Source organism: Trichomycterus rosablanca, chromosome 16 (assembly GCF_030014385.1).
Source record: "Trichomycterus rosablanca isolate fTriRos1 chromosome 16, fTriRos1.hap1, whole genome shotgun sequence".
NCBI classification, from domain to species: Eukaryota; Metazoa; Chordata; class Actinopteri; order Siluriformes; family Trichomycteridae; genus Trichomycterus; species Trichomycterus rosablanca.
This window is the reverse complement of record NC_086003.1, coordinates 698,092-720,261: the sequence shown is the minus strand read 5'-3', so window position 1 is coordinate 720,261 and position 22,170 is coordinate 698,092. Positions and strand designations below refer to the sequence as shown.

General features: G+C 39.6%; 2 protein-coding genes and 1 long non-coding RNA gene across 3 annotated transcripts; 1 reads left to right on the top strand and 2 right to left on the bottom strand.

Moving 5' to 3' along the window:
* Positions 1–584: 584 nt before the first annotated feature.
* On the bottom strand, positions 585–5,433 carry aurka (aurora kinase A). The gene is made up of 9 exons (XM_063011449.1): positions 5,226–5,433; positions 4,265–4,330; positions 3,757–4,033; positions 3,559–3,607; positions 3,287–3,478; positions 2,732–2,870; positions 2,157–2,305; positions 1,874–2,048; positions 585–1,253 (listed from the first exon to the last, which is right to left on the bottom strand). Exons 2-9 carry the CDS (start codon positions 4,325–4,327, stop codon positions 1,068–1,070), a joined length of 1,230 nt encoding a protein of 409 aa, XP_062867519.1. The 5' UTR covers positions 4,328–4,330; positions 5,226–5,433; the 3' UTR covers positions 585–1,067.
* Positions 5,434–12,079: 6,646 nt separating this feature from the next.
* On the bottom strand, positions 12,080–14,797 carry LOC134330794 (uncharacterized). The gene is made up of 4 exons (XR_010015048.1): positions 14,698–14,797; positions 14,489–14,554; positions 14,236–14,344; positions 12,080–12,391 (listed from the first exon to the last, which is right to left on the bottom strand). It is a non-coding gene; the product is annotated as an uncharacterized LOC134330794 (long non-coding RNA).
* Positions 14,798–18,131: 3,334 nt separating this feature from the next.
* Positions 18,132–21,961, top strand: arid6 (AT-rich interaction domain 6). The gene is made up of 5 exons (XM_063012070.1): positions 18,132–18,279; positions 19,159–19,211; positions 19,442–19,539; positions 19,628–19,781; positions 20,059–21,961. The coding sequence occupies exons 1-5, from the start codon at positions 18,132–18,134 to the stop codon at positions 21,301–21,303; spliced, it is 1,698 nt and encodes a 565-aa protein (XP_062868140.1). The 3' UTR covers positions 21,304–21,961.
* The last annotated feature ends 209 nt before the right edge of the window (positions 21,962–22,170 follow it).

Sequence of the window (22,170 nt, the reverse complement as noted above, 5' to 3'; positions counted from 1 at the left end):
AATCAACTGTTATGCAACGTTTCAATCTGTTTCTTCAGCACAGGATAAAAACCTTAATGATTTAGCATTTTTGTGATCTGCAGTGTTCTACACACGCGTTAAGAACCGAGTAAATGGGTGAGTAAATGTAAATTTGGTTCAAAACAGGTTCATAAATAATGGCAGCAAAATATATAACTTCAAGACCCATTTTCCGTCCAAGATGTTTGTCAACAATCACAAATGTAGAAAACCTGTCGTCCAAATTTCAAGCTAAGATTCCCACAACGTGAATTTTTTTATTCTAAATAAGAAACTAAAGAGAAAAAGCGGTGAAGGTTTAAGGTCGAACCTGTTAAGTTATTACGACTTCGGCCAAAAGGGGGCGCTGCTTGTTATTAAGGTTTTATCGTGACAGCCAACCGAGTTCACTGCTAATGCTAGCTAAAAAAATAATAATAATAAACAAACTAACACCACTTTTGCTCACTTAAAGCAAAACAAAAAGGTGAGAAATAATCTCTCACCTGCTTTAAACCACAGTTAACTCCAACATTTTGCGTGTAGAACAAAACACTGCTAATCAAAACGAACTCACAGCTCAGTAATATTTAACATTATTTATTAATAAACAGTAAACTTGAAAGTAATTCAGTGTTGCCTTTAAATTAAGACGAGTGATCTGAAATGATTTCAAACACAAAGCCCCCCAGCGAAAGCTCCAGGCCTGAAGAGAACCTGACCAGTCACATATTGCACTTCTCTGGAGAAATAAAAACAAAACAATAACCCCAAAATACTGCACAGGTCTGATCAGAAGCACATTTACATACAAAACATTCATGCAAAGAGCAAACCACAGAGCAAAATGTGTTTCAATAGTTCTGGGAATCGTCCTCATTGTATTTAGCAATTTCGACACATAAAAGCATGTTTATTATTCAAGTCATAACAGGTAAAAGTTTCATAATTCTGAACAGGTAAATATTTACAGAAAGGCGAAGATGGAAACGTGACAAACGCAGGAAATGACAAAAGGCTCAGCGAGACACGAGTGTACTCCACAGTTTGAGGTGCCAGGAAGAAGGTCACGATTGCTCGGCGTCTTTAGTGGCTTGAGGGAAAGCGGTCGGCTCTTTGGTGGAGTTCTGCACAACCCAGGGGTGGCTCAGGACTCCCTGGATGGGAAGTCGGTGCAACGGGTTGTGTTTCAGAAGACTGTTGATCAGATCTCTCGCACCTTCGCTTACGTGGGCTGGATAGGTGAACTCGACCTAGAAAGAAAAGACAATTTTAGGCTTGAAAAAAGAGACACAAATCTAGTAGCAGTAAAATACAATAATGATTCTAGTGATGATTTGTAGTTAAAATACTGGACCAGTGGTTGGAAAGTTGCCGGTTCAAGCCCCAAAAAATAACCCTGAATTATTTAAATTATGCATTTTATTATTTGTAAGCTGCTTTGGTTAGATGCCACATTTACAGGTTTGACGGCCTGATAATCTCGTGGGGGATTTTAGCTCAAAAGTAGGTTCATGGTGGGACCAAACCCTGTTTTACAAAGTTGCCACTGTATACCTTCTATCTAGGCAAACATCAAACCTTTTCTGTTTTCTAAAAAGGTAAAATAGGGCAGTAGCAGCTCAGTTGATAAAATTATAGACTAGTGCTCAGTAGGTCACTGGTTCAAGTCGACCAAACTGGCAGAACTGGCTGTGCCTGAGGGTGGGAGGCCAACTGGCCTTTACAGGCCCTTTTGTAATTGCAACCTTTGATGTCCGATGGCAGATACATGTTGGGCCAGCGTTGGGTTGTTCCAAGCAGCAAGAGAATTGCAACGACTCAATTAAAATGTGCATGAGATGAAAATACATTCGGCCTCAGACACGCTTACCTTGGATATTTTGCGGTACGTTTCCTCGTGGCTTTTGGTTTCAAACGGAGGCCGCCCCACCAGGAACTCGTAACAGAGAACGCCGAGACTCCAGAGGTCTACTTTCTCGTCGTGGGTTTTGCCCTCGATCATCTCTGGAGGAAGATAGTCCAGGGTGCCGCACAGCGTGGACCTCCTGTCGATCAAAACCAACAGAATTTAGTCCAAACGACATAAGAGCGTCGTATGAATACAGAACTCACTCAAGTCATAGGGTGGTAGTGAGTAAAATAAGATTAAAGACCTTGAGGAAGGGGTGTGGACAGACCACCCGAAATCAGCAATCTTCAGCTCTCCGGTGGATCCCAGTAAGAGATTCTCAGGTTTGATGTCCCGGTGGATGACTTTCTTTGAGTGGCAGTAATACAGGGCGTCAGCCAGCTCCATTATATACTGCAAAAACAAAACATTATTAGATACAGCTTATGCATTTACACACCAACTAAAGCTCTTAAACGACACACGGCAGGGATGCTAAGAAAAATGAGTAAAGCTCTTCTCTTTTTTCCTTTCAAATGTAGCTGTTCCCTATTCCCATGCTGCTTGCCAAGAACAGACTCAGACCATTACAAGCCCCTTCCTCAGGCACTGGCAACGCTGCCTTTTAGATTCAAGCCAAAGCCTAAGAAAGTGGTCATGGCCAAGCGTAGTGGACCGCTGTACCACCTGAGGGACCCAAATTAGACTGGACCTACTTTAAGTGCGCTTTAATATCTAAAGTCCATAGCTCAAGTAAGCATTTACTTACTTTACAGACTCTACTGGGGAGCGTTTTGTACAGATTAAACTAAAACTTGAGTGCTTGCCGTGCGCTCTCACCGTGGCACTGCGTGGATCGTTGAACGTCCCACAGCGCTGTAGCTCGCCATACAGCTCTCCCCTAGGAGCGAACTCCAGGATGAGATAGACGCGCGCCGAGTCGTGGAAGTAGCCGTACAGCCGCAGGATGTTGGGATGCCTGTCAGAGAGGAGGAAGGAAATGAGGAATGAGACGAGTACATAAGCCAAAACATTATGATCACCCCAGGTATAGAACTGTACATTAGAGCAATCATTTCTCTTCCAAAGTCATAGACAGCCAAAGGAACGAAGGACCTGCAGGGTAAGGTCCTGGTGCCAGATACCACATGACTTTGGTTAGACATCTCAGAGCTGTTTTGACAGCATAATAGGTGGACGGTCATAATGTTGGACTCATGAGCAGATAATTACAGTTCAGGTGATTCTCAGGCGCTTAGATGCAGCAGTACGACAACATAATAGCAGCACATGAACTTTTAGGCCCAAGTGTAGCACAGCATTGTGGACGGGCTCACAGCGATACACGATCTGATCAAAGGAAACCCTGGTACAACAAATTACATTAAAACCTACCTGAGATGTGACTGGATCTCCACCTCTCTCCTCAGCTGATGCTCCACACCAGCTTTTTCCAGCTGCTTCTTAAAAAGAACCTTTAAGGCCAGGATAAACTTGGTCTGTCTCTCCCTCGCCAGGTACACGCTTCCAAATTTGCCCTTCCCCAGCGCCCGACCGATGTCAAAGTTCTCCAGACTCCATGGCTTCCTAAATGTACAGAGAGGGAATTAAAAAGCTGATTTTCACACAGACCATGATGCACCTCACACAGAGGAATGAAAACTTACTTGGCGGAACCGGATGCACTCAAGATCTGACTGGCAGGTTTATCTTTCACTAAAGGGAAACAGAACGAATACTTTAATACTAATCAACAGAATGGTAAGCTATACTAACACTGGTAACTCCTGACACCTAGAGCTCAGGATTTGTGGCCACCATCACACTGCACCATGAATCACATGTATAATAAAGCTGTATCTTACATGAAGGCCTCTCCTGTTTGTTGGCTTCAGCAGGTTTAACACACTCTGTGCCAGCCTGACCGGGTTTTTGCTGGATTTGCGGCGGTTGGGGTTTAGGCTGAATCTGGTTCGGGATTATGTTCTGCTCGCCAGTACAGGGGGTTTTGGGTTGAACGCGAGGCTTCTGGATTCGCTGTGGTCCCTGAGACACACCGAGTACAGGCATGTGAGTGGGTGTAGGTGCTGCTTTGTGGAAGTTCTGATTCACGGGTACACGCTTCGGTCCATCATTTAAAACCTGGACAGAGAGGAGAGAAGGTACTGTGAGGAGACAGGCCTAAAGATGAAACACCACATTTCACAAATCAAGCTGTCACGTATGCAAAAAGCTCTGTTCTGATCAATGCCACAAATATTCTTCAATCATATTGCTCTGGAATAATAAATGACGTGTAACAAATGACCTTTGTAACTTGGACACAAACAAAAGGTAAACCAGACAGATTCCCTGGTTAAATAACCGCTGTACCTTTTCGCTGTCTGTTTTCTGAATCAGATCCTTAGATGATCTGATCCTGGCAGCAGGGTCCATACCCTAAACACAGAAAAACAGCATTAAGAAACCGAGTATGTGCTTACAAAGGTGAATTACGTAAACAAACAAGTTGCTCCAGCAGTTAATATGCCCATGCTGAGTGAGATAGGACATTTGTATTACACACAGTAAAGCTCTGTGATTTAAAAAAAAATCTGGAGACAAATAGATTGTACGTTGAAGATCATACAGGCCTGTTTTTGAATGAGACTGTGAATGATTTGTACCAAATGTAAAGTGTGTTACAAATTAAATGTATTATTATTATTATTATTATTAATAATTGTATGATTTTAAAAGCTGATGACCTGTGACAATAACCCCCCAGCCCCCAAACAATTCCCAATTAAATTGGTAGGCTCTAAAATAATATTTATATATATATATATATTTTTAAAGATTGTACATTAAGAACGCCAACACTGAAAATTTCCCTTTGGGGATCAATAAAGTAATCAATCAAATTAGGGGTGCTTTGTATATTATTTTGTGAAAGTTTTAACACTATATTCATCTTATAACAAAGCATTAACATTTTTATACACTTTAAAGTGAAAATATTAAAATAAGTTTAGGGAATTTAAATAAACACAGCATCCAATTCTCATAAACTGGCTTAAACATCAGGCATAACGCTTCATTACAGTGACTGCATCCCAATTTACATTTCACTGCCTACATTAAAGCACTTCAATTAGCCAAATAAAAGAGCTTTTACACTTCACTTCGTGACCTTGATGATGCACATATAACGAATTGAGACGAGGCCAGGTCTTAACGTTCGATATAACCAAGCTAGCTAACGATCAATCCGATAGACGTTTTTATATAAATATTAAGATAAAATAAAACTCTATACTGATATAAAGGTAATAACTCACACTAAAATACTTACCAAGTGCGAAATTTCAACCAAAATCACCGGAGAGAAGCTCGAGCTAAAATGCTAACCTGCTAGCTTGGACAGCTAGTTCATTAAATGCAACTGCAAAAGCTATAAATATATAAACCTTTAAATAATGTTTATCACATGGGCTGCTCCAAATGTACCGTAACACACAAAATTTAAAACGACTAAATAATACAAATATAGTTCTATAACACATCTATCACAGCAGAGCGGATACAGGAGACGTGAAGCCTTAAACGAGCAGCTGCGTCTGCTGTTTAGTTTCAAATGTCCCCCCTTTTAAAGCGCTTTAACCTTAAACCGCCTCTGATTGGTCAAAACGAGCAGCTCAGCCGTTTCCCATTGGCTGTAGGGGATTCTCTCGATGACGAGACCAAGCGAGACGCAAGGATTGTCGGGAAATACAGAACCTCTCCCAATAATAATAATAATAACAACATTAATAATAATAATAATAATAATAATAACAATTATTATTATTATTATAATAACAATATAAATAATAATAATAATAATAATAATATAAAAAATAACAATAATAACAATAATAATAATAATAATAATAATAATATAAAATAATAATAATAATAACACTTTTATACTGTTAATACTGTTGTTATTTATTATTATTATTAATTTTTTTATTTATTTATTACTATATATAAATAACAAATACTGTTGTTATTTACTGTTATTATTATATTTATTATTATTATTTTATTATTATTATTATTATTATTATTGGTATTATTATTATTATTATTATTATTATTAGTATTATTATTAGTATTATTATTCTTTTCTTGTTCACTGTCTGGATAACAAATGTTAATACTGCATATAGAACAGTGTAATAAAAAAATTTAATAGGTGTATTAACTTATAAAATGTAAATGTCTTAACTGGGCAAATTTTCAGAAGTTTTATTTAAGAGTAATGATACAGCTTTTTACATCTAAAGCAACAATTGTGACCAAATGCAATGCAAGCAATTCAGAAGTAAGGGCCCTGCTCAGGGGTCCAACAGTGGCTTGAAAAACGACTGCAACCACTGAGTATTATAATTGAAAACCACCAATCTTTGTTCATGCTGATCAGAGTGACGGTGGTTCCAGAACCTACCACTAAACAGTGGAAGGAGGAAGAAATTCAGCTTTACATTTTATAAGCTTGGAGAGGGCACGCACAGAGCAACACTCACTCACTCACTCACATCTATAGATATGATATGGTTTGTAGGGTGGAGGGAAACCAGAGTCCCTGAAGGAACCCCAAATGAAATCTGATTAATATTTGGTGTTTAAAGCCTCTGCTTCAATGTGAAACAGATTTAGAAGGAAATCAGCAAACTTAACGAGAAAATGTTGCTCCAGGACTGCAGTGCCCTTGCCAATTTTCATTTTCAACAATAATAATTCTTTTTGAAGAAGAAAGTGAATAGAATGAAATGTCTTTATTAGTCATGAATAAATATTCATAAGTGCAGGAACTTGTTGTACTTGCTTGAACCCACAACCTTTTGATTGATAGCACAGAGCTCCACTGACTGACACGATAATAATAATAATAATAATGCTAATAATAATAATTAATAGTATTTATAATGATACACTAATAACAGTATTGTAAGCAGTTAAGGTGTTCGGGTGAGGCAGCGGTAAAATACGCTCACCCACCACAGCTAAGACCCGGGTTTAAATCTCAGCAGTGCTACCTGTCGGCTGGGCTTCTACACAGACATGACATGGCTATGTCTAAAGGTCAGGTGCACAAATTCCTGCGATTGATTGGTACCCTGTCCAGGGTATTTCTGCCTTGTGCAATGTAATAAAATGAAAAAAAGTGCACGGTACGCTGGGAAACATCACAGCTTGTAAGTCCAGTTTGGTCGGGTGACAAAAGTCCCACAGACTGTGTCTGTCAAAGTCTCTCAGGATTTTTTTAGCTACAATACACTTATTTATACGTGACATACCAGCGCCGACACACCCAGATCAGTTTACTGCTCTTATAATGTTGAATCAGACGACCTGTACCTGAATATTTATAGTTTTTTTTTTACAGCCATCATTAGTGTTATGCCCATTTATTAAACTACCAGATCTAGGAAATGAATCCACTGCTCCGGAGTCCAACAATCATGTGTTTTACACTCCAGGCCACACTTCACATGTCCCATAGTAATTCTAGCCTGATGGTCGACTATCATGCTTAACTTAGCTGCACCAGATGAAGTTTGTAACTTGGTAGTGAGTGTTGCACCTGAGGACAGATTATCTTATGTTGTGAGCTTGCACTTGACAGTTAAACCGGCTATCGGCCGGTTGGGCAGCTATACAGACATACAGTGCCTTGCAAAAGTATTCAGCCCCCTTGAACTTTTCAACCTTTTGCCACATTTCAGGCTTTAAACATAAAGATATGAAATTGTAATTTTTTGTGAAGAATCAACAACAAGTGCGACACAATTGTGAAGTGGAACGAAATTTATTGGATATTTTAAACTTTTTTTAGAATTAAAAACCTGAAAAGTGGGGCGTGCAATATTATTCAGCCCCTTTACTTTCAGTGCAGCAAACTCACTCCAGAAGTTCAGTGAGGATCTCTGAATGATCCAATGTTGACCTAAATGACTGATGGTGATAAATAGAATCCACCTGTGTGTAATCAAGTCTCCGTATAAATGCACCTGCTCTGTGATAGTCTCAGAGTTCTGTTTAAAGTGCAGAGAGCATCATGAAGACCAAGGAACACACCAGGCACGTCCGAGATACTGTTGTGGAGAAGTTTAAAGCCGAATTTGGATACAAAAAGATTTCCCAAGCTTTAAACATCTCAAGGAGCACTGTGCAAGCGATCATATTGAAATGAAGGGAGTATCAGACCACTGCAAATCTACCAAGACCCGGCCGTCCCTCTAAACTTTCAGCTCAAACAAGGAGAAGACTGATCAGAGATGCAGCCAAGAGGCCCATGATCACTCTGAATGAACTGCAGAGATCTACAGCTGAGGTGGGAGAATCTGTCCATAGGACAACAATCAGTCGTACACTGCACAAATCTGGCCTTTATGGAAGAGTGGCAAGAAGAAAGCCATTTCTCAAAGATATCTATAAAAAGTCACCTGGGAGACACACCAAGCATGTGGAAGAAGGTGCTCTGGGCAGATGAAACCAAAATCGAACTTTTTGGCCACAACGCAAAACGTTATGTTTGGCATAAAAGTAACACAGCTCATCACCCTGAACACACCATCCCCACTGTCAAACATGGTGGTGGCAGCATCATGGTTTGGGCCTGCTTTTCTTCAGCAGGGACAGGGAAGATGGTTAAAATTGATGGGAAGATGGATGGAGCCAAATACAGGACCATTCTGGAAGAAAACCTGTTGCAGTCTGCAAAAGACCTGAGACTGGGACGGAGATTTATCTTCCAACAAGACAATGATCCAAAACATAAAGCAAAATCTACAATGGAATGGTTCACAAATAAACGTATCCAGGTGTTAGAATGGCCAAGTCAAAGTCCAGACCTGAATCCCATCGAGAATCTGTGGAAAGAGCTGAAAACTGCTGTTCACAAACGCTCTCCATCCAACCTCACTGAGCTCGAACTGTTTTGCAAGGAAGAATGGGCAAAAATTTCAGTATCTCGATGTGCAAAACTAATAGAGACATACCCCAAGCGACTTGCAGCTGTAATCGCAGCAAAAGGTGGCGCTACAAAGTATTAACGCAAGGGGGCTGAATAATATTGCACGCCCCACTTTTCAGTTTTTTATTTCTAAAAAAAGTTTAAAATATCCAATAAATTTCGTTCCACTTCACGATTGTGTCCCGCTTGTTGTTGATTCTTCACAAAAAACTACAATTTCATATCTTTATGTTTAAAGCCTGAAATGTGGCAAAAGGTTGAAAAGTTCAAGGGGGCTGAATACTTTTGCAAGGCACTGTAATTGGCTCATATGCGGGAAGGAGGGAGGGCTGTAGGGATTCCTCATAACTGCTGCTGTTACGCCCCCTGCTGGCTGATCAGTGGTGCTGCACAGAGACGGGGGATAATGGAGATCAATGCATGACTCTCCATGCGTGATACGGCGCCACCTAGGAATCGAACCCACGACCTTCTTGCCGTGAGTTTTGGACCTCTCGTGTCCCCACATCGACGATCTGTGCCGCAGTGTGTGTGTGTGTTTCTCAGTAGATTGTTATAAAAACCTGATTTGGACAGCGCACTCTAACAAGACGAATTAGGGATGGGGATCGGTCTGTACCTGAGGTGTAATTTAGAGCTAATGGGCCGATTAGGTGGAATTGTTTTCCTGAAGTGGAATCGTGTGTCAGAGTTGGCAGGTCTGACCGGGCAGGACTGAACATGTGCTGGAAAATTACAATCCAGTCAGTCCGGGTGATAATAGAGGAGAGAAAACAAGCGAAATTATTTCCTCCTCAACCTCACTCACACCCACGCTTTTATTTAAATAGTCTGTCTAATAACAACTGGTATGCAATGTGTGTGTGTGTGTGTGTGTGTGTGTGTGTGTAAGTAAATCTTGTACACTATCCCTTTCTCATTCAGAAATACTGACTAAAAGGGCACAAATCCCACAGACACACTCCAGAATCCTGTGTAAACCTTTATGCTCATGGATTTGGAGTGGGACATCAGACAAGTGTATAGTTACATGTCCAAATACTTGTGGTCATTTTTTTATGTTTCTGAATGTGAGGAATGTGAATTATTTACAGACTCGTTCACGTCTAATGAACTTAATCTGTGCAGGAACGCGTGATTAGGTTAAAACTCCTGATGATCGGGCGGAACATTGTAAATGAAATCTGTATTTAACGCAAATGAAACTTTACGAGTCGTTCTTTTTGATGAGCGCTGGTTTTTGAGCACTAACTGTGCAGCAGAAGAATCCAGACACTCTCTTTAAAATCAGTTTTAATGAGCGCCGTCCAAATTAAAGTCATTTTCTTAAACGTTTAAAAGACAGGCCGGTCGACTCGGACTCTTTTTAACGGCTCGTCTCTTTTTAAAGACTTTCCGCAAGATTCTGGAGTGCGACTGTCGGAATTTGTCCAGCCCAAGCCCTTCTGATACATCCATCAGGTGAGGTTCATCTGCCTGACAGGTTCACTGCTCCAGAATCATGGTTTTGTGCTTTACACCACCCCAGCCATGAAAAACCAGAGTCCTCGAGATCACAAGCTCGGCTTTGTGACTGAGCTGTTGTTGCTCTTAGACGTCCTGACCTTACATCAGTGGCACTTCAGCATCCTGTGAAGGTGATCAAGAGCATTTGGTCTCTTTTTCTGCCAGCATGTTTGAACTGGACCTTATGGTTTTATGTTACTGCTGTTAATACCTGAAACGGTTAGCAGAAGTGCCGTCTACATACTTTTGACCACATATAAACAGATTAGCATGAATTCTAATTTCTTACAGGCTTTCGAACATCACGTGGTCCGTATTAAAACCGGTTGGGATGAAATTGTGCGGCGGTGTCGGTGGTAATAACGAATTGCTATTTAATTGGATAATTATCTTAAGTGCTATAATGACATGATGAACCTGAGCAGGTGTAAACACGAGCGCGCGGGTCTTTAAAACCTCGACGTGTTTTTACTGAATCTAGTAAAAATCATTTCAGGACTTCAGCAAATATTTTTAAATGCACATAAACATTCGGCTTTAATTGTGTGTGAGCAGTCGGGACAGGGTGCGGCACGACGGGGCCTCACAGCAACAAGGGCCTGAATGGGTTCGATTGCTTTCTGTGTGGAGTTTGCATGTTCTCCCCGTGTCTGTGTCTGTTTGGGTTTCCTCCAGGTGCTCCGGTTTTCTAAGGCATGCATTCAAGACAACTGGAATTACTAAGAGAGTGTGTGTGTGTGTGTTTTCCTTGTGATGGACTGGTGATCTTGGTCTTCCCCAAACTGTTGCCTCTAAACTGGAAGAACATCATTTATTATTTTCTAATAATTGATTTTATGCACCTCAAAATCAATCATTAGGAGGTGTCCACATACTTTTGATTAGATCTGATGTGTCATTCTGGTCACAGTACCGTCGTATCAACAAAGTTCAAGGATTCTGAGGTAACGTTGGGTCCTGATTATTCCCACCATGCACCAGTTCCACTTTTACTGGGATTAATGGTTTTAAACTGGGTTCAACAATATTTAGTTTTGTAAAACTGAATAAAATATGAAAATAAAATAAATAAAACAATTATTTTATGGGCAATTAAGTGCATTAGATTAAATATGTTAATATAACAAAATATAAAATATATTATAATACATTTATTTTTAAATTACTATTTATAATAAAATATAATTTAATATATAAAATATAACAGAAATTAGTGAATTAATTATGATCATTTTTGTCAACCATCATTTTTCTTTGCAATAACGTCATTTATTATTTAGCTTTGACATTAAATTTTATATGAAAAAATGTAATATATATTTTTAAAAACAATAACATCCAAAATAAGATTTTTCTTACTTTTATTTCTATATTTTTAACCATTTTTTTTGCATTATTAAATTTGGACAGACTTAATTCAGCTGTGAACTCTGGTGACCTCTGGTGGTCACATGACCCCGCTGGTCGAGGTGGGCTGCAGACTAGCACAAGCCTCCTCGGACCTAGAACATACAGGGAGCTTTAATAAATGAATAATTAATAAAACATAAATATGAATAAATAAAAATAAACCAGCTTCATTTAACCCCCCTGTGCTCTGATTCAGTTATTAGATCCGGATTTAATCTCAGTAATAAAAGAACCTGTAATAATATTTTTAGGAATAATGATGGTAAATATCAGGTTCTGAAGGTGTTTATGAACTAATCAGACTGGTTTGTGTCCACATTCCGGAGGAGGAGGAGGAGGAGGCGTGCTGGTGCAGCATGCTGGTGCAGCCTGGTGCTGCTGGCAGGTGATGCTGTGACGTCACTCAGGTAGATGAACAGGTGAGTGAGCGCCGCTCTTCCTGTTCTGTGTCTGACACCCGCAGAGGAACATCAGGTCCCAACGAGGAGCAGACGGTGGAAAATCATCCGAGTCTCTACATGCAGGTAAGATCTGAGCTCACTCGGGCCCTTCAGCACTGAGTCCAGGGGCCCCGGCTGCTCCTGTAATATAACATTATTAATATTAAATCTTCTGATCTCTGCTGCAGAAACTCTCTGCTCTGATTTATATATAAAATAAACACTTAAAATATAATATAAATATAAAATATAAAATTACTAATTATTAATGAGAAAAAATAGATTCACAAAATAAAACTGTATTTAAATAAAATTCTGTAAGATTCTATAAATAAATCAGCTCAGGATCATTCAAGTATTCATTTTATTACACTTTTAACTTGTGTTGTGAATAAATAAATAAAAATGTGAATTTATTTTAGTTTTAGATTTTAGTTACAAAAGTAAACTAATTTATAAATAATTTCCTTTATATTATTTAGAGCTGCTCATGTATTTAGTAAATACAACTTTAAAAGTGTAAATAAAATTGCTTTTGGTGATAAAAAATTCATTTTTATTACATAAAATTGTATAATTAATTATTATTTTTATAATTTACATTATTGTTAATATTATCATTCTAATATAGTATATACATTATTTTAATAGAATAAAATAAAATATTCATTTAATTATGTATTAAAAGGGCATACTTATTATCTGTTTCAGATTATTTCATGTTTCAGATAAAGCTTTACTAAAGAGAATAAAAACAAATATTATTTTGGTTTTATTCCTGTAATACCTTGAAAATTAAATTTAAATTCAATTAAAATCTTAAGCTTAATTTTAAGCCTTCATGAGAATCACAAATCTGCTTTAATCTGTTTTAATATAAATATAAAAACTAAAATTAAATATTTATATTTAAATGCTTTATTTATATGTAAATTTAACAAGAGCTTTATAAAATACTTAAACAGAATATAAATGTTGATATAAACAATATAACATCTTTGTATTGAAATATTTAATTAGCAGTGAATAATGTTTAGAGTTTTATTCTTTTCTAATAAAAATCGGACTTTAAATGAACAGAATTCAACAATTTTATTTGTATAAAAATTAAATAATAATAATAATAATTATAATAATCTCAGCACCATTCAGATCTTAAAGCATTACTTACACACTAAATCACTCTTTTACAACTAGGGATAATTTAGAGCTGCCAATCCACTTAATGCATATTTCCATATAATCCAGAATCAGTCAGTGGAATTTAATATTTAATTTAAGAAAACTGGTTGGTGGACTCTAAAGAGGACGAGTTCTTGTATATTATAATCACATGAATGAGTACAGATTTATAATTTAATATATTAATAATATAATTTTAATATCTTCACTGCACCAATTAATTCAAAGCTACAGACATTTAGATTTATAAATCCTGTTAACGCTCACTTCCATAGGTTTGGAGTTTTATTAGTATTATTAATAGCAGTTGAGTTGCCTCCTGTTTTGCCCCCTCGTTGGTGACCACAACAGCCTTTTTTCTCCTAAGAAGGTTTTTAATAAGATTGTAAAGTGTGTCTGTGGGAATTTGTGCACATTAATCTGACAAAAAGTAGGGTCAGGGATTCAGTGCAGGCCAACAAAGTTCCACCACACTAAACTACGTCTTTATGGACCCTGTTGTGCTCAGGGTTGTGTTAGAAACGAATTTGGCTGAAACTGCTGCACTTGTGACACAAACTTTTGGCCATTTAGTGCATGATGGAGGTTGAAGAGCTAGATTTTGGTTTATTAATGTCAGGAAACTTAAAATGATGGAAAATGCAGATCTAACCTGATAATGGATGAAGAGCAGGAGCAACGTCATAAGTTTTATACAATACATACATTATATGGGGCACCAATATTATGACTATGAGTTCCCAGCTATACTAATGCAGTCATATTTAGACTAAATGGGCACAAATTCCCATACACAGACATACCTCAAAGTCTTCTGAGAAGCTTCTCAGAAGAGGTAAGCGATTAATACTAATAGATGCACAGCAGGCAGCAGTGCTGAACACGCACCACTGGAGGGCAGCAGTGAGCAGCCTGGAAAAATAACACAACAAACGGAAAGAAACGAGCAGCTTTAATGCTAACCGTGTTTATAAACTAGCCTGGGATTATTTCTACAAAATAAAGTCAAACAAACTGCTATTAGGTGTATAAAATCATTTATATTAAATAAATTACATCCATCCAACTTTGTTGCAACAGTTTGCAGATCCTCCTTTACTAGGGTGGCCACTTCCATAACCACTAAAAAGGAAAGCATGATAGTAGGGAGTCTGGATCGTGTCTAAAGCACATACAATTAAAACCTTAATTGCTTTAATTAAGAAAATCAGCACATTAATGAAGGTTCTATTCACCACATGTAGTACAAAAAACATGAAATTCACCTTTCCTGAATCTTCCAAATGAGTCGGGTGCTGAGCCACTCAGAGCTGGACGCTGTTTTTAGTTTTGGCGTGTCGACAGCGTGAATGATTAGTAAAACGTAGTAATTAATGAGCGTTTCAGTGCCGAACGTTCCACAATAAAGTGGTGGACGTCTTCACAGAGAGTGGCGGCTTTAAACCAATGAAACTGACATTAATTACGATTGTTACAAGCTTTCGGTTTGCTTCCAAAGGAGGACGAATACGTGTCCATCCAGGTATTGCACCGGATTGTGGACAGACAAAAAAACGGCCTGTCCGTCCTAAAACCGGACATATGGACACTCTATCATTTACGCTGCAGCATGATTAAGGCTCTGTGCACAAAGTGCATCCATAAAGATGACCAGATACTGCACGGTTGGATGATTTCAGTGTGGAAAAACACTGTGACCCTGCACAGAGGCCTCCTTTCATTTTATATGCACACCTTCCCACAGAAACACTCCAAAATCATGTGGAAAGCCTTTTTCAAGAACTTAAAACTGTTATGGCTGCAAAGCGGGTGCATGTGTGGCAATATTAACACCCGTAGCGTTGATATGGGAGGTCCCACAAGCTAACACTCAGACTTATTCTCATGTCGACTCGTCCTGCGAGATAATTTCAGATAATAGTCACAAATCGAGTGCTTATGTAAATCTGAGCTGGTGTCAACCTTGCCAAGCGTCTGTAATTATTCCAGCGGCTCAGCGCTAATTTGACGTCTAACAATACGATCAGGGAAATCTCACGCTGCTTAGAGACCAGCACAACGAGCACGGACGCCGTGCAGCTCCACGTTTTAGTGCAATAATAGGAAATGCGAGACGTGTGAAATATAAGACGGACATTCTTGGACGTTCTGGCACGTAGACGTTGCGGATAGATTTATTGAGGTATGCGGCGCATTGTGTCGTATGCGTGTAAACTTCCACCGCCTTTATCAAAATATCAACCTCAGAACCAGTTTAACCAGTACCGTCAAACACTTAGGGCTTCACGGTACATAGAGTGTGTGTGATGAAGCACTTACAACAGAACAATGTGTGCATTTGTGAAGATGAGACAAAGATCAGGACGGTGGAACAGAACACAAAATCGTTTCCTTTGTGCTCTAAATAACTTAGAAGAATAATAAACACAATTAACTTAAAGACCAGGAACCAAGTGTTTATACTGAACATAAATCTCAAACAATAATATCATTATTATGATGGTTATTATTGATGATTATTATTATTATTATTTCCACATTACAAATTTCAAACATATATATATATATATATATATATATATATATATATATATATATATATTAGGGTCCTTTCTGTGTGGAGTTTGCATGTTCTCCCTGTGCTCATGTGGGTTCTCTCCGGCTGCTCCGGTTTCCGCCCACAAGTCCAAATACGTGCAGTCAGGCCAACTGGAGCTGCAAGAAATTGACCCAAGAGTGTATGTTTGCATTGTGATGGACTGGCTACCTGTACAGGGTCCAGGTTCCTGCCTTTCGTCCAATAAATTGGACCCACCGCGACCCGTGATTCCTTATTACATCCAACCGTGGTGAAGCAGGACCAGGACGACTTCTAGTTCTCAAGCTCACATTAAATTTCACATATTATCAAAACAATTCAAAAATAAGAGAAAAATGTAAGGTCATCAGTCCGGGATGTGATGCTGAGCTGTAGGTTATGCAGAATACAAAAGCAATGGAGCATCCTGGTCAAAATCCTGACTTGAACCCTTAAAAAGAAGTCCATTAATCTGATCTTGGTCTCGATCATTAATTCCATTTGGGCTCAAATGTTTTGATGACGAAATCCGTTTATTATTCCCTCAAATGTCAACGTTCCACTTCATCATGCTTTTTGTTATTGACTGGCATCTATTCTGATCAAATAAATCTAATTCACATCTTAATCCCCCCCAACCCGCCCTTCCAAAAATATCTCTGAGAACAATGCGTGCGCTGTGCGTTCGTTACGCTCGTTGGCCGCGTCACTTTGTGTAATGTAATGAGATTTATTCTACTTCCTTCAAACAACACGACGATTCTGTTTTATTTTCTTACCTCTGGTCACACTGTGTTTCTGTCCAAATTAATCAGACACGCCCCAGATTTCCACCCTGCCTGTAACGTCCTAACCCTCCCCGCTGGCGCTGTAACAGAGCCCTCGGTTCGTATCTCTCGATCAGCGCCTGTCTGTTTCCATCAAACACATCTGATAAATCAAATACGCATAAAAAAGTCACAAACTGTTCACCCCCCGCCGCCCCAAGTGCCCAAACCTGTTCCTCTAACCTGAAATCCACCTGAAACTCGACACTGACAGGTTGAGAGAACTGTTTTTCATTCTGAGCTTGTAATGGAATCCGTGCGTGATTAAACAATCGACAGTACACATCAGGTCTGACATTTCTGTGCAACACATGAGGTCGTATTTACACCTACACACACACACACACACACACACACACACTGAGGTGGTAAAATGATACTGTACAGTTAAACAGGCGATGAGATATTTACTGGCTGCTCCGAAGTTATAAACATCAAATTAAACGTAATTATTCCATCCAGTTCTGCGAGGCAGACAAATCAATTTAGCATCACAGAGACACTGTGCACAAGAACTGGCAGTAAAACTGTGGTTGTTCCAGTTTTTAATTGGATAATTATAATGTAATTGTATATATTTAATATACAAATTTTTCTTAATTCCTTCGGCTGCCTGTATTTAGGCGTTGCCACAGCAGATCTGGTCTTTGCACCAGACTTGGCACAGTTTCTCCACCAAATGCCCATCCTAACATAAACATTCTGTTTCTATCAGACCTGCACTGAGAGCGCACTGACAAGCGCACCTACCAATACCGAGGCTGTTTCGGAAACGTTCAAAGCTGTCAACAGGTCTCATCAGTTAAAAATAAATAATGAATAAAATCTAGTACATTTAATGATACACTATACATATATGCTATACTATATCATTCTGACTTTGCAGCAACAGAACAGGCACAAATTCCCACAAACATACTTCAAAATCTTGTGAGAAGCTTCTCAGAAGAGCGGCTGTTGTTCCAGCTGAAATGATCACACAGAAATCGTTCTGTTTTATATGATTTGTTGTCCGACAAGCTTGTGGTCAGTTGGCAGGGCAGAAGATTTCCTGAACAGGGTGCCGATCAACTCCAGACAGTGGAACAAACAATGACTCAAATATTTACTCACACACACACTTTTGGGAAGTGAAAGGGACGTAGAATACCCACCGGAAAACCCATGCCGGAACCATGTTCATGTTGGCGCTGTGCCATTCAACTCACAGAAGAGAAAACAGTCGATGGCATTTATTGGTTTTGAACGTGTTGAGGATGTGAACGTGTTGTTTTCATGTTCTCAGGCTGGCGTGATGGAGATGGATCAGGAGGAGAAGACAGAGAAGAACGGAGAGAAAAACGAGAGCATGTTGGAGGAGAGCTTTCTCAAGAACCTTTACTTCTTCATGAAACAGAGAGACACGCCCATCGAGAGGATCCCTCACCTGGGCTTCAAACAGAGTGAGTGAGAGACACTGTGACAGACAGACAGACAGCGACAGAGAGAGAGAGAGACAGATAGAGACAGTAGAGTAAAACCACAGAGTAGAATAAAATGTTATCTGGCCCTAAATCGTCAGTCCAGCATAGCGGTCTGATCCAAAACTCAGGTCCATCCTGACCAAACACAGACTCCAGGACAGTGAGGTAGAACCAGAGCTGCACGTTCTAACCCAACGTACAACATTTATTCAGATTAGAACTTAATTATTTACCATTATTAGCAAAATAATAATCCCAGAGTTTAAAAACCGTCCTGATGAGGAGAACATAAGGAACTCAGCACACTACCAGCACTGTACGTGTAGTCCAGTCTGAGGGTCAGTGAGAGACCACATCAGAGATCAGAGACACAGATCCATGAGTACACGCTGACAGTTTAATCTATTTTATTTTTATTATTAGTAGTAGTATTTTGTTATTGGCATTATTATTGTTTTTATTATAGTTAATATTAATATTATTTATAATCATATTATTACTATTATTATTTTAATTATTATTATTACTATTATTATTATTGACATTATTATTATTATTATTTTAATTATTATCATTATTATTACTATTATTTTTATTATTATTATTGTTATAATTTTAATTATTAGTATCATAATTTTAATTATTATTATTAATATTTTTATTATTATTATTACTATTATTTTTATTATTATTATTATTTTAATTATTATTATTACTATTATTTGTATTATTATTATTTTAATAATTATTGCTATTATTATTATTATTATTGCTATTATTATTATCAGTGATGACGGTAGAGCAGAGTGAGAGAGTGAAGGCGTTAACATTGCGTCTGTATATTCTGTTTCCCTGTAGTTAACCTGTGCATGATGTTTAAAACGGTGATGGAGTTAGGAGGATATCATCAGGTGATCATCACATCATCACATTCACATTATCATATCAGCTATAAACCTGCACCATATCCACTATAAATGTGTACGCTATACGGCCAAAAGTATGTCAGCCTAACTCGCATCAAATAAAACCTCAAAAATGCTTCAGACGTGGTGGAAACAGTTTGGGGAAGTTCTTCTCCTGTCTTCCTCCCAGGTGTGTTATATCTATAACTGAACTGTACATGTGTGTGATTTTGAAGGTAACGGCTCAGCAGCTCTGGAAGAAGGTGTACAATATTTTAGGAGGGAACCCCCGCAGCACCAGCGCAGCCACCTGCACCCGCCGACACTACGAAAAGTGAGTCTCCACGTCCGCGTGCATAATTAGGGTTATTAATTAGGTTTGTATTCCTGGTTTCTGAATGCGATCTGTGTCGTGTGTCCAGGCTCCTTCTACCTTACGAGTATCACTTAGCCGGATACGGAGACGACATTCCCATCACGCCGTCTCGACAGCGCAAACGCTTCCGCTACGATGATGATGACTACAGCCCGAGTGCTAAATGCCAAAGCTACACCCACCTTCACCAGTTTAACCAGGTACACCCGCTCTGGATGGATTTTTTGTTAAATATATTCATTTGGGGATCCAGGATAAGAATCTCAGTGGTGCTATCAGTCGGTCAGGCGTCCACATGGAGGGGGGGTTGAAACAGCCTAGCCATTGTGAGGTGCACTTGTTAGTGTTCTCAGTGCAGGTCCCAAGTCCGGATAGATTTAGATATAGGAACCTTCCTCCTTCGAATAAGACGATGTTTGTGTGGACGCTCCTCCAACACTCTTTTTCCTAACTCTGATCTCTGTGTTTGTTCCACAGTTTGTCCCACCAGTCCCCATAACTCTACCAAGTTATTTAGCGGTATCGCTGCCCACCATCCCAACCCTTCCTTCTCCACTCCCCGCTCAACCCACGGGGCCGTACGGTCCCTCGCTACCCAGCGAGACGGGAAGCGTGAAACAACCGCTGGAGTTCCTGCGTCACCTGGCTCAGGAGTACAAGTCATCGTCGGGCTGGACGGAACCCCTGAACCTCAGCAAGAAACCCAATCGGCTCGAGACGTCCGGCAACGTGCCGTCCGGCAACGTGCCGTCATCGTTCGCTCCTCTGGCCGCCGCGAAGAAAGAGCCCAAGTTCCTCAACGAAGCTCCGACGTTTCATCCAGGCAAACCGTCCATCCAAGGAATCGCAGAGGCTGCAAAATCGAAGAGCACGGAGGAACCGAATGCGTTCACTCCGTCTTCCCCCAGTGCTCCAAATCTGTGGACGACGACCCCAAGTTCCACTCTCCACGCCTCTCAGAGGATAAATTACCCCACTGCAGTCCAAACCAATTCCCCCGAGCAGAGCATCCAAGCCTTAGGGACCAAATCCGCCTCACCGAGCACGTCACTGTCCAGCGCAAGATCCACAAACTCCAGCTTTCCACTGGATCCCTACGGTGGAATGGAGATCCAGATTCCCCTGTCCTTACTTCAGACCTGGATCAAGGATGGACTGATACTCAGCTCAGCATCCAACCAACAGAAGATCCCACAATCCAAACCCAACGATGCTCCTTCACCGCCTGAGAGAACACCCTCTAAAACATCCGACGCCTTTTTATTCGATTATCCGGCAGATCTGAGCCTGAAGAACCACCAGAGAACCAGCACCAAGTCCGACATCAGCAAGGACGTCATCAGATCCGGTGAGAGCCGAGCGTCCGAGAACAGTCGGTTCAGCCACGTTAAACCCTTACAAATACCCGAACAGTCAAGACTCCCTTTCTACAACCACGTTCCTTTCTTCAAACCTTCTGGCCTTCAGGAGATGTCCATTAAGCCTGGTCATTCTGCAACTACAAGGATTCAGGAGCAACCGGGGTTAAAACCGCCAACCCAAGCTAAAGACGGACCACAGACTGGAGCCGCGAAATCTAAGGAGACGCCTGAGAAAGCACCGGCCAGTTCTCTGTTCGGTAAAGACGTGACATCCGTACCGCTCGTCCACATCAGTCCAGAGCATTTAAAGATGCTCTTCTTGAGCTCACCTCTCAGATTCGAGAGAGAGAAGATATGCTAACGGACGCAATCAGACGTCTGATGATCAGATTCTCTGCATTTGTACTATGATCCTGAGATCAGAGAACCAGGACAATAGTCAGATGATACTGGACTCTGATTGGACGTTCCGAGCCTAAAAGCTTCATATTAGAAATTGGTTTTATTACCGCCGGTGTGGACGGAGCCGAGCGGAATGAGCTGGACTGTCTGAACTGGACTTTTGAAGTACTGATATTACTGCTGATGATTACTGCTGCAGGTACGCCCTCTGCTGGCTGATCGAGGTGCTGCACAGAGACGGGGGATAATGGAGATCAGTGCATGACTCTCCGTGTGTGATACGGATCTCCGTATGAACCCCGGTGCAGGTGAAAATAAGCGGTCGGTGCTGCACGCGTGCCGGAGTGGGCGTGTGTTAATCACGACGCTCCTCAGTCAGCAGTAGAGGTGAAAGACCATCTGGAAATTGGATATGACTCGATTGGGAAGAAAATTTGGAGGAAAATGCAAAAATAAATAAATAAATAAATAAATAAAACGAGCTGCAGTTTGATCATGTTTGAACTGTGATAAATCAGCTGCATGCCAACGAGAGTCCTAACTGAGTGTGATGGCCTGCAAAAAATCATCCAAAAACTGCAGAACCAGAATCAGATACATCAGAAATAAATAAATAAATAAAGAAAGAAAGAAAGAAAGAAAGAAAGAAAGAAAGAAAGAAAAAGAAATAAAAAGAAATAAAAAGAAATAAATAAAAAGAAATAAAGAAAAAGAAATAAAGAAAGAAAAAATAAATACATAAAAATAAATAAATCAAAATAAATAAAGAAAAAAATTAATTAAAATTAAAAAAAAAAAAAAAACATTTAAATAATTTTTAAAAGTA